The 13626-nt window shown below is 39.2% G+C and overlaps 1 protein-coding gene across 9 annotated transcripts in view; it reads left to right on the forward strand.

The window, feature by feature from the left end:
* Positions 1-13626, forward strand: part of cdkal1 (CDK5 regulatory subunit associated protein 1-like 1) — a 435182-nt gene that overhangs the window by 204628 nt on the left and 216928 nt on the right. For 2 of the 9 annotated variants that reach the window (XM_018685548.2, XM_018685552.2), the window contains exon 15: positions 4802-6744. The exons of the other annotated variants lie outside the window; for them this stretch is intronic. In XM_018685548.2, the coding sequence (XP_018541064.1) occupies positions 4802-4963 (162 nt within the window). In that variant the 3' untranslated portion in view covers positions 4964-6744. Of the gene's footprint in view, positions 1-4801; positions 6745-13626 lie in introns of those variants that run through there. 9 annotated transcript variants of the gene reach the window in all.

Below are 13626 nucleotides of genomic sequence, written 5' to 3' on the forward strand. Positions count from 1 at the left end.
TATGAAGTAAGTCAGTTCAGTTTCAGTCAATCAGTGTGATGTTTGTCAGCTGGGTGGTGCTGCTGGTTTGGTGATGCTCTGGTGCGTTTCCCAGATGGCAGCAGAAGAAGCAGAGAGTGAGCAGGGTGACTGGAGTCTTTAATGATGTTTTTCCTTTTTTCTCATCCAGCAGCTAAAATGTTCCACATTATGTCATATAACTTTGCTTGGACACCAGCCCCACTGACTAACTGGAGGCAACAGTTGAATCAAAAAGCTGTTAAAAACAATAAAATACCACAGTAGCACCACATAAAATAACTGTGAGGAAATGTCCTGCAGACGCTACACTGTGTGACACTAGATGCACTGATGTGTTTCTTGCCTCTGTTGTCTTGGCTGTAATTTTGCACTTAAATGATGCACAGTGAGAGAAAATGATGATGATGAACCTTTTTATCTTATCTTTGCTGTGATATTTAGTGATATATGTTTATATATATTTGTGTTGTGCATGTTTGTGGGTGTTAGTGAGTCAAGTTGCACATGTCTATACAGTCATCATGCGTGTATATGGTACACGTGGCATGAAGAAACAAGTTGTCAGTGCAACTTCGCAGTATGTTGGATCAGGATGCTGTGCTGTGTGTAGCTTAGTGTGCATGTAAAGTGGCAACAGGTATACCTGTATGCCTATACATTGTTGCGACGGAGGGTTTTACAGTTTGGGCAATGGGAAAAATTTCAGGTGACAGGGAAGAGTAAGAAAGAGAGAATATGACTCAAGTTCTTTGCTGAGCCTCTTTTCCTCTTTTTGTTGTAAGCCATAACTTCTATCTTCTATCAACAAACCAAAAAGAGTCAAATTTATACTAGGACTTAGTCAGTGAAAGATTTCCAACAAAGACATAATCTGTATCAGAAATATTACTTGCAGTCACTCTTATAATTTCTTTCTCATCCTTTTGTTTAGTTGTAAATACAACTACAGCATGTTGTTATTGTCACTTTGCTTTGTCAAATCACCAGTGACTAAGGAGCCTGTCTCTGTTTACGCATGTGTGCACGCGCACACGCACACTCACACTCACACTCACACCAATTCCAAGATCTCTGTGTGTCTAGAGTGACACTGACAGCTGGTGAGGATCATGTGAGAAATGTGACCACTGTGTATTGTGCTTTCTGGCTTTCATGTTGTGTTGTTTGTGTGTCTGTGTGTGTATGTGTGAATATGAGAATTAGGTTTTTGTTTTTTTTTTTAAATAGGTACATGTTTGTAAATGGAGCAAGAGTTTTTAAGAGAGCAAACTGTGAGCCTTAGATGTTGAGGGAAAGTATCTAGCTGTGTTAGCCTCTCTGTATTCTATATCCCTGGTGTGATGTTAGGTGATTTTCAGGAGGATTACTCTCCACTGTTCTACCGCTGTGAAGAGAAAGACAGACATTATCCACCACAGGTCTACACACACACACACACACACACACACACACACTTACTCACAAATACCAACTCTCTCTTTCTCACAGACATATGCAGAAACTCAGCATGCCAGCTCGCAAGTGGTGATCACTGAAAGCCACATCTCTCATCTTTTCCTGCCCCTTTTTTCCCTCTCTTTCCTTTCCTCATTTCTTCTCAGTTTTTCCACTTCTCCACTCTTCTCCTCCCATCTCTCCCACTGTGCTGACACGCACCTACTGGCACTTGGATTTTCACTTATCCGCCCAACTAGTAATAGATTTTAGACAGTACTATTCAGTCTTTCTCCTGGCACCCTGTTGATAAAGACACCTGCAGAGAGACAGATAAGTAGACTCAACTTTTTTTTTTCTTTTTCACCAGTCCTTTACTCTGAGTCTCTCTTTTGTCTCAGTTCACATTAAATATTCATCCTAGTACTTTTCTTCCACAAGTAAGCAGGAAATTAAATTTGTGCTATTAAGTGAATTTTATTTTCCCGTTTACATGCAGCATGTCTCATTCATTCATTTTTATAAAAAGCAACCAACTTTCATCTCTTTTTCTCACTGCCATTTCATTCATCCTTTAATGAATGAACCAACATTTAAAATCTCCTAAAAGCCATACTGTGTGACCTAACTGAATACATCTCAAATATATTATCACTGATGAGTTTGGTTTAGTAATTTGAACATCATTACAAAATGTACAGTGAAGTGCCTCTTTGGCAACTAGTACATGCACCGTGACTTGGACTTGACATAACTGCCACCATATACCTTAGCCAAAAGCACCATCATTGTTTTTCAAGCATCAAAACAGCATCAAAGCAGCAACAAAACAGTATATCAGTTTCACCATCAGGAAGTCCAAAGATGAGCCTGACATTAGGCAAATGTGGATGCGTCAGCCAGACCTCTGTTATCGATTCTCCCTTCACCTTATTGTCTGAAGTTACTGTAAGTGACTTATAGATGTGTCACGTAGGCGTTGCCAGTCATAGTATCCATTCTCCATTGTGCGCAGTAACAGAGGAAACCATTCAGCAGCAACGGTGAGAAGGAGAGTGGGTGGCAAGGTAGCATTCACAGCCATCAGAGGACAGGGGAGCAGGAATAATGTGAGGATAGAGAGGCAGAGGACATACGCTCTGCAGCTGCTCATACACATGGCCATGTGCATACAACACGTGTGGGTGTGTGCTGAGTCTCAGTTACATATGTGTTCATACTGTGTATACAAGTAGGTCTTTGCATTCCACAAAGTCTGTCATTCTTTGACTCTCAGTTCATAGCTCAAAGGTACAGTACGTATGCATATGAATTCTCTGCAAATGCAACTTTTCATGTTCATCAATGAGTTTTCTACTCATGAAGGACCTTTTTTACTTTTTCTTTTTCATAATATATGATGGCAAAGTAGTAGAGAACAAGCACAGCCAGATATTTGAATTTGATAATTGGCTAAGCACCCTACCTGGAAAAAGGGTGGAGGATGAAAGAAAAATGGAAAGACCTCTTGCTGTTAATAAAGGCAGGTGAGACAGTAGATTGCTGTATATGACCTGATGGAGATACATTAGTGGAAGTGTGAGTATGAGGAAGGGTAGAGAGAGGGAGAAGAGAGAGAGAGAAGGAATCCACCTCTGGTATATATCAAAGCTAAACCTGTTACAGTTATCCCTAGTGAACCTGATTAAAGGTTATTCTAGAAAGCCACTGATCAATTGCTCAATATCGTCCAGCATAATCTACCTTCGTGGTGATGAGGCATTTTACCAGCTGTCATGCAGGAGGAGACATATAGACTTTCACAACTTCCACAAGGTCATCCAGATCGATCTCCATCCAGAGATGTTGACAAGTGTTGGCTCTCTCATACAGTTTGTTTAATGCTCAAATTAAAAGGACCACATCTCGTGTGGGATTATTTCTTTATTTAGCAATCAATTGGCTTTGCATGAAATCACACCTCTGGTCTCCACTGTCAAACACTGAGATGATACTAAATAAATGTGTAATCAAACAGAATGATGATCAATGAGGGAGTGTGGAGGTCAGGGAGAAGTAGGGCTGGTTATCAATATTCAGTGTTACCAACTGAATTAAATTAACACTGAAAGACGCCAGCTTATTTTTAATGTTCCTCTCATCACAGCTTCTTCTGGTGTGGTAACACTGTAAGCTGACTTTCATTTTCTCATGCCTCTCCAACCTTCCCTCACTACATCACAGTGCACCTTCTCAACATCAGCTTGATTCAATAGACAGCACTCTGTAATAATTGGATCACTACAAAACTGCATTAGCAGCTTTACACAGAGATAATTGAAATGCACTCATTTGCATAAGCAAATGGCTGGTTTTATGAATGCTTTCATCCACAAAATATTGAAATAAGCAGCAGATTCAAAATTCTGTTTATTGTTGTGTCGATAATTTCCAAATGAAACTGAGCTGTAGAGGTGAAGAAGGTGGAGAGAAACAGAGGGTGAGAGGACAAGAGAGAGACAGGAAAGTGGAGGGAATGAGAATGTGCTGTAATTCCCCTTTGCTCTCCTAAATTATAGCACCACAAGTATCTATGAACCCTTATATCAAGTGGCATCAATGTATGTATTTCTAAATACATAATGATCAACTGCAACAATCCATGAAAGGTAGTAATATACCCCCTCTCATAAAATAGCTATTTTATATAGAGGCTGAGTAAATTATGATTTGGCTGACAGATGTCAGAAACTCCACATATTTCTTTAAAGAACACAGTGAGAATTTGGTCGCCCTCTTCCTGCCCTTCCTGAGTTTATCTTTTTTCTCTTGCTCTGCTGTTCTCAGTATTGCTCCTCCCCATCTTTCACTGTCACATGCTTTCAGTGGTAGATGTCTGTTTAATGGTCCACCACATTAAGACAAAACAGAACTCTCTGGTTACAGAGATTTGATGTGTCGGATCACTGGCCACTCTGCTCACATGCGTCATTCTTTGATTTGTGACTGTGGCCAACTGATTTAATCTCTCCCTAAATATGAGCTATGGACCTAATTTATGAGCTGAATTGATTTCACTGCACATGAACGTGTGGGGGAGAAAGCAAGTCAATGCCTTTGTGTGTGTCTGTGTATTTTCATGCATCTGTGGGATTTTCCCATGATTTCACAAGACATATAAAAACTCAAATTTGTAAATTAGTCCTGAACTGACTCCTTGTGAGAGGAAGGTTTGGCAGGGAGGCTCAGCTCAGTGCAGCAGCAACAGGTTCTACAGGTGAGTGTAAAGTTCCTCCTGTTCTTCGTCTTGTTCCATCTCTTGATCTCAGCCTAATGCAGTTTTATTTCTGTATGCCCCCCCACACAGGAACAGATCGCCAATGGCATCCAAGGCCCTGCTTCTATGCCATCTTCGTCCATTTTGTTGATGGGCTCTTACAGTCTAGACAAGGAGGTGCTGAAGAAGCTGGGGATTGGGCTCACACTGGCTGCAGCTGTCTTGGCCTTTATCGTGGAGAAACTGTTCTGACAGAGCAGCTGTGTACTAGAAGAGGATTGTGAACATGGGAGAGGACAGTGACATCAGAGGAGCCCAAACGTGTTTGAAGTGGCTGAATACAGTGATCAAAACTGCTTTCTTTAGATCCCTTGTAACATACTCCACATCCTTTGATTCAATTTTGAATGAACCCAAAGAGAAAAACTGAGGATGTCAGTGAGACCTTCAGAGTCAAGGATTATTTTATTTGTTCTGCGAGATTTAGTATCTTTTTTTTAGTATAGTTAGTGTTTTACTGTTCAATTAAAGGCCATAGTTTACCACTTTGCAGTCATTTTACCCTCCTCCAAATGAACTGATGTCAGTGTCGTCTTCTTTCAGTGAAGTAAGAATAACCACATGGGCATGACAGGTCTGCAGTCTCCACAGACCACTTTTTATATACACCTGTTTGATACAGATAACATCCAAGTTATACCAGATTTTAATTTGAATCTATTTCAAGTACAGATTCTGTGTTTCATTATGAGAGCTGAAGATTACAAAGTGTAGTAGGAACATAGCTTACATATGCTGTGTCTGTTGTTCACTGATGACTGCAGTCTTACATTGTCCATAGAGTGGCAAATAAATGTTCTGAATCATGTTTCTGGGTCTGTGTAGTTGTTTCACAGATAAATTAAGCACAGCTCAACTAGTTTATACTATTGGAAAATACATTCTGGAGATCACTATCATCAGTACCAGAGTCTATCAAAGCTTGCTGAGCTGCAAATTGATTCTTAGGTTTGAATGAATTTTTCAACATTGCGGCACTGAGCATGTAGGTTTCCGAATATGGTGTGCTATAGAGCTGCCCATTGTATTTTTAAGGATTGGATTATATTTACTTTACAGTATGGGTTATTTTATTTTGTGAAAGGAGTAATAATCTGTCTAATACTCTGATTAAAGGTAATTTGAAACCTTCATTTCAAAGTATTTATTTTTGAGTCAGACACATGGACAGTATATTTTCAGAGCTACATAATGAATGTCTTTTACGTTGTTGCATGTTATTCTTAAGTTAAAGCTGCTGTTCAAACTGGTTTTGTTTGTGTCATTTTATGGCCATACTTCAAAGTCAGGTGTAATTAATTTGTATCTATGTCACATCTTAACTGATTAACATAACTGCTGGACAATGCTGACTGCTGGGACTAATGATCATTATTAACTCTTCATTTTATCCTGTAGAGCAACACAGATACAGTGTGATTTGGTTTGTTTGTATTTGATGACCTGATCTGGTGCCAACTTCAACTTTGTTTCATATTTTCTCACTTACCTGCAGCAGTGTGTAGCTGATATCCACCTCTGAGAATTTCTGCTGCCATACAATGAATACCCCTTTTACTCTGGATAATTCATTGATCATGCAGTACTATCAGCAGTTTTCATAGGGACCGTGACTTCTGGATAAATATTCCAGTGAAAACTGTTCATAGAGAGATCTGTGGATCATCCAAACCACTGCAAGCAAAGTTTAAATACTCTGTTTAGGGGTGGGAGCGGAGACCTCAGAGGCAGATATCTCAAAACATGAGCAAATATAGCCAAAATCACTAACACTGCTAGACATCACCAGTGCTAGTTGAGATTTTTTTTATTTGTCTCTAAATCAGGTGAACTAACCCTGTAATCCAACTTTTTTTGTTGATATGTGGCCTATACCTGGAGTATATTAGTCTGAGTCATTTTTGAGACAGACTATATATTGCTTTTGGATTTCTTGATTAAAGGACAAAATCAGTTTGTCATGAGTAAAATGACTTATGTGTTGATTGATTGACTAATTCCCTGAATTAACTGCCAGCATCTTTACTATTGAGTCCTATAGAATTATATGGGAAGTCTTGTGTCTCTGCACAGCGCTCTGTATCAGTCAGTTGTTTTCATGCATAGAGGCTGCCTGTGTTTCTTTCTTCCTTTCTGTTTAGAGGTACAACAGTCCCAACATGTGCTCTGAAATCTCAGACAGTTAATAATACATGCCCCAATTTATGTGTCGCATCACACTGGCACATGTGTCTCTGTCACTGTGTCTGCATTTTTATTGTGTGTGTGTGTGCGCATGTACATACGTGCCCTGCATGTATTCCTAGTCACAAGTGTTGCTTTCAGCTTGTTTGTGAGCTTGTTTCTGTGTCAGGAGGTGTGTGTGTGTGTGTGTATGTGTGCCTGCGCTGTCTACTGTAGGTTCCTCCAATGCTTAATTTAGCAGAAAGCCAGCATGTGTGTATCTGTGCGTGTTTGTATGTGTGGTTTAGGAGTGACAGGACTCATCACTCTCAGAAAGCCCTGTTATTAGATATGCCACTGTTTGTAGCCTACACATACACACATACACACACACAAGCTTTGTATTATCTAAGTAAATGATGCATGTCACCCATTCTATTGACACACACATACATGCACGTACCGTGACTTTTCTTACCTAGCTGATGTATGTCTCACACACACAGACACACACACTCACAGCATACTGCAACTTTGTAGTGTATGCGCAAATGATGCACGTCAAGCAAACTTGCACGCAAACACAGGCACCAAAGCTTTATATTACCCGATCAAATGAAGCGTGTCTTACACATAGACACTCACACTAGCTTTGTATTGTGATCAAATGATGCGTGTAGCTATGAAGCTTGTTACATCCATCCAGCAGTGCCCTATATTATTCTGCAGCCATCCATACTGTGTGACAGTTCTTTTGATGCTTTGTAAGCATATTTCCTCCCTGTGTATGTCAGTTACACTGCATTGTTCTCCAATGAAATATGGATGCAACGACACCCTTTATGTTTGGGAGATCATCGCTTACTATGAAATATTGAAGTGGGAACCATAGAAGAGAGATCATTATTCACTTTGCATCATTCACTTCAGTTGTTTCTAATAAAAGCAAGAGTTTCTGAATTCTCGTCTTAGTTGCAGCTGTTGTCAATTTGTCATCTGTGCAGTGACGTCCTTTTGATGTGAAACTTTGGACACAGGACAAATGCAAAGGAGGTAGAACATTAATGTGCTTGCTTGTGTAGTCTCATCGCTTTTGTTTCATTGATTTAAGTGTTTTAAACTTTGAGTGGTTTGGCTTGCATAGAAATATGCACACTTGTTGGTGGTACTTGAAGGAGGGCATTTATGTTTTGAGACAATGCATTTTGAAAACACTGAGATGCCACATTCCAGAGAGTGCAAGATAGTGAAGCAGTTTGTTTTAAAAATGTTCTCATCTAATCTGGACTGATTCAAGAGGGAGATCAAACTAAGGCCTTGCTTCATGTTAGTAACTAAATGATAACTATATAAAAAATAAACTGACACCCCCAGGACCCTGTACCTGCACTACTAGTAGTGTAAACTCTGTACATACAAAAGCATGCAAGACTAGCTTGTCTTTTAGCTTGCTAGTTATCTTTCCTACTGAGCTCATTAGAAATACATTTATTAATAAGGCACTGAATTGTTGCCAACAACTGGCATGAGTTTAGCTAGTACACAGAATCTTGACATTAGCTACTGGCTGACAGAGCTTCTCATTAGCCACCATCTCAGGCTATGACCTTTTCATTTCTGCCTAACGAAGTAAATTCCATCTCCTGAGATTATTTTTCTGAGGCTTCTGCGTGTGTGTTTGTCTGAATATCTATATGAAGCAGAACGCTTCACATAAACTACTCATTTAAATAAAGTGAATGTTGTATGGGCTAAGTGCAGTCATAAGTATCAGAATTTTAAAACATTTAAAAAAACAAAACAAAACTGAAAATCAAAAGTAAAATGAATATAGCATAGTGTGCAATGTACTACATACCCTCTAAATTCAGGATATTTTGCACATGAAGCCAAAAAAAAAAAAAAAAAAAGAAAAGAAAAAGGAGGGGGAGAGGAGATACAAAATATAAAGAAATGCAGACAGTATTTTCTTTTTCTCTTCCAGGCTTCTGGTGATACCTTGAGATTTGTTATCTGGGTGTGAAATTTTTTCAGGCAAGGAATCAGTAAAGTATGGAGAGAGAAACCTGACATAATTACAATGTTGATGTTTGTCAGGTTAAGCCCAATTTAGCTCAGTCAATTTACCATGCTGTCATTCAGTGTGCTTCAAAACTGTTCCATTAAAAACTAGCTTTTTTTTCACCGTGTGTTTTAATTCAAACTTTCGACAAAGATCTATCTTTGTGTTAGTCAGAGTTTCTTGTGACAGCAAGACAATAATGTTGAAGGTGCTATTAAAAATATTTACAGGATGAAAGCACTCATTTCACATGTATTTCAGCGCTGACATTAATTGACACAGGATGCAGTCAGTGACAGTCAGTGACATAAAATATGAAAATACTCTGCTCTCTCTGTGTGTGTGTGTGTGTGTGTGTGTGTGTGTGTGTGTGTGTGTGTGTGTGACGGGGGGGTAGGAGGTCTACCTTGCCTGAGGGCAGACACAGAGTAACAGCAGTGACTGACACTACCTTACAACTGAGGCCTGGCTGAAACAATGTCTATTAATAATGTGTGTGTGTGCTGCCCTAATTAGCAGCCACCACCCTGGCCCTACTTTAGTGTGAAGAAGCAGAAACAAGGACAGATTTTTTTCTCATCTCCTGCCATGAACAGAGTCACTATTTGCCCTTAACAGTGACATTACCTTACAGTATACAAGGAATGTTAAACACGTGCACAGTTTGTTAAGTGTGTAAACAGTACAGGTTGCACATATGGTGTTTTAAATGCCATTTCCATCTTAGACAGAAAACACATGTTGAAGTGAAGAATGCTTACGGGATCATGAATAAATATTTTTGGTGAATGAAACTGTTCTCAAGTGTATTGTATTGCATTTTCCATTTTATAATGCACTTTCTGCTCTGATTTTTAATTTAAAACACTCCATTCTTGTTTAAACTAATTTTAAACAAACTTATCTGTTGGCATACTGACAATCTTTAACCATTCTTTGTTGTCCTTTCCCTGAAAAACATCAGCTTTATGTCATGTTTAGCTCAATGTTAGGCATCTCGCATTTAATGCTTTTGCATTTGTTTTATTTACTTTTTAAATTACTTCAGCAGTTAAACTGATTTTTATGTAATGGCAGTGGAAATGTTTGTCATTTTCATCACATTATAACAACAGTAAATGTAGCTCTTGAAGAACACACAGCACCATAAATGCCAGACTATTCATGCTATTAACTGAGGAGGCAGCCGGAAAGACTATGATTATGAAATTGCATATTTGCACACAAGTGTTAACCTAAAATTTGTGAAAAACAAAGGCATCTAATTTCCTGCAACTAGGCCCAAGTGCAATTGCTGGATGCAAATGCAAACCCACATGGGTGTGACCAATTAATTTTTGCAATTTTGGTGACCAACATGCTTTGGTGCCTTCTGTCTCCACCTCCCACCCTTCCCTCTTTCTCTCTGTCTCACCCTGCCTTTCCATTTCTATAGGCTGAGGTCTGCTCACTGTGTGCTAAGCACTTCAGTACCTTCTGGAACAGAGGGGAAAATGACTTGGCAAGCATATCCATTCCTAATCATATGTGCTGCGTGTGTGTGTGTGTATGTACGTGTGTGTACATGTCTTCATGGCAGCTTCGTCCAAGCATTTACTTTGGTGGCCTTTGTGCCTGCGTTCAGTGATTGTTGTGTTTTTATCTACACACACACACACACACAAACACACAAACACAGATGCGCACACACCCCGTTGTCACTGCAAAGTAAGCTGGGAATTCACAGCCTGCCGTGTGAGGGAGAGATTGGCTCTACTGAGTGTCTTGGTGGCTTGCCAGTACTGTTTTAGTGTGTATGTCTTTGTGCATCTGTGGTTTTGTTTGAGTGTGTGTGTGTGTGTGTTTGATGGGCTTATACATCTTTGACTTTGAGCGGGTAAGGGTGTTTGTATTCACCAGTGGGACAGGGGACCAAAGTCAACATTTTAGCTCTATACAGCATTGTTCTTGAAAGCTCTTTAATAAGCACACAGAGACGTAGTGGTACTGCAGTATTACTTGGTGTTAAAAGCTGTTATGAGTTTGAAGACAGTTTTAAAGGCACTACTTTCTGTTTAGCTTTGGAAAAAATACCTGCTTTAATGTCTCTTGACATGCCATTTGTCTAGATTGCGTATTGTTTGTATAACAGAGTGAATTGAATTTTCATTGAGTTCATGTTTAATAATCCTGAAATGATGTGATACACTGTGAAATCTTGCAGATCAATCTTTCTCTAGACAAAAAGACACATTAACTTTGCTGAAAAAAGTTTTCCTGAAGAGTCTCTCAAACTTCTTTTATAAAAAGTTTGTGGTAGAACTGTTAGGGTGCATGGAAACTTAATGAAAAGCTTCTTACGAAACAACTCAAAGTTCCTTTTTCCTTTTCAGATATAGATGTTGGCAGACAGGCGAGTCACATTTCAGTAGGGTCAAAAAAGTAACTGTGAGAGGAAACTTTGATCATTATCACAGTATAAGACATTTAGCAGGTTTTAGCTTAATGAACCATATGAGCTGCTCTATCGCAATATTTTTCATCAAACAGTGGGAATGTGCATTGCCTCTACTTAAACAAGAATTACGAAAAAAGCAAGAAGTCACCTTGAGGTCTTACGGCTTTGCTAATGTTGATTAGAGCACTTCAGATGGCAGCCATGAAACTTTTTAATGATGTTGTCATGGAAATAATTGTATATTGCCTGAGACTCCTGAGGGCTGGTTTGTTGCCATGGTGAAGTGCTCCTGTGGTGCTGTCCACACATGAAACAATGCTCATTTACATAACTACATTGTTAATGTTTAATGACAACCCTCTCACATGTTTAGAGGGGAATTACTATTTTCTAGGGGTGAGCCAGGTTCTTGTGTTCCAAGAGTGCTCTTAACAGATAATAATCTTTTTTCCGGACAGAAATAATGCAGTAAGTGCTTTGGACTGATATCTGTAATTGTAAAAACATTTTGCATGTGTGCAGGAAAAGGTAACCAACGCTGCTCCCTCCCATCTTGGACAAGAGGACAGGCAGCTTCCTAGAGTGCTGCACAGCCCTGAATTTTGAGCTCCAACAGCTTTATCCATTTTGATTAAGTAACAAAGTAGTAAACTGATAAATGTATGACTGTAAATATTGTTGACTGTTGGTCAGCCGACCCTCTGCTTTGGTCCAGACTGAAATATCTCAACACTATTGATATTGGATGGACTGCTGAGGAATTTTGCACAGACAGTTATGGTCCCCAGACGATAAATCATACTGACTTTGGTGATTCACTGACTTTTTTTCTAAGGCCTCGAGCAGGTCAAATCTTAAAGCCATCTACTGAATGGATTGACATAAAATTTTGTAGAGACATTTATAGTTGCTGGAAGATGTGTCCCACTGACTGTGGTGATCCCATGGTGTTTCTTGTAGTGCCACCATGAGGCTGACATTTGCTGTTTTGACATAAATATCTTGCCATGAACTGTGGTAGACACCATGGTAGACATGATAACTGCTGAATATTGTCTTGCAAGCATGTTAGCATGCTGATTCTCCCATTTAGTGCAAAGCATTACTGTATCCAAGTACATTCTTACAGGGCAGGTAGCATGGCTGCTAACTCCTGGTGTGTGAGTATATTTTTTCTTCTACTTCAATGTGTCTGTATACTTTGACATAATGTGCTTGTAATTACAGGCATCATTTATTCCCTCTGTTGCATGATAGTCAGTCATGGCCCCCTCTGATATTGTGATATGACCTTGCCATAAAATCTTTAGAATGAAGAAAGAAATCAATGGAAAGACTTGTTTGGATTTCGAAAGGAGGCTGTCAACTGATGTTTGATGGAATTATACGGAATTAAGACACACACTCAGGGTAAGAAGATCCTGTAAATGATGGTGGAACTAATTTATTGGCTGCTAATTAGAAATGAGCGATAGGGAATGAAGAGCAGGATGGAATTATTATGTGAAAAAGAGCCATAAAAAAGCAGTAAAAGTGCATTCAAGAGAGAGAAAAAGCCTCACAAAGACCACGACTACTAGCAGTTTCCTGCCAAGACTGACTAATGGCAACCAGCACTAACTGAAGACATGTCACACTGTTTGAACCACATCACAGATGATATTATGGACTGAATAGGCTTTTTCAGGACTACATGAGTCAAGTGTTGATAACTTGCATCACGTCTCAGATTTGACTTCAAAAGAATCATGTGAAAAATGCAATAAAACTTATTTGATGATTGTGTTCACATGAACTTCTACCCAACTTACAGCGAATACATTATTGCGCAAGACTGACTCCAAATACTAAATTGTACAATGTATGAATTGTTTACGTATAAAATCTTTGCATAGGACTATTCCTCTGAGAGGCCCAGTGTATGTTAGTCTTGCAGAGACAAACGAGAGCTTGTTGAGAATGACGTGACTCAGCCGTTGCAACTGTGAACAGTGACTAAAAATAGGCTGCCATTATTTTACAAATGCATGACTTGTGTTACGCTTGACATTTATTAAAAAACTTTGTTGGTTGTCTGTATGTCTATAACACCATCTTTTGTGTGCAGTCTGAGAATGAATAGATGAGGTTTCTCATTGTGCAGCCTACTTGACATCAAGCAAATTCATCTGTGATGCTGCTAGACCACAATAA

This window comes from Lates calcarifer, linkage group LG15, assembly GCF_001640805.2.
Source record: "Lates calcarifer isolate ASB-BC8 linkage group LG15, TLL_Latcal_v3, whole genome shotgun sequence".
NCBI classification, from domain to species: Eukaryota; Metazoa; Chordata; class Actinopteri; family Centropomidae; genus Lates; species Lates calcarifer.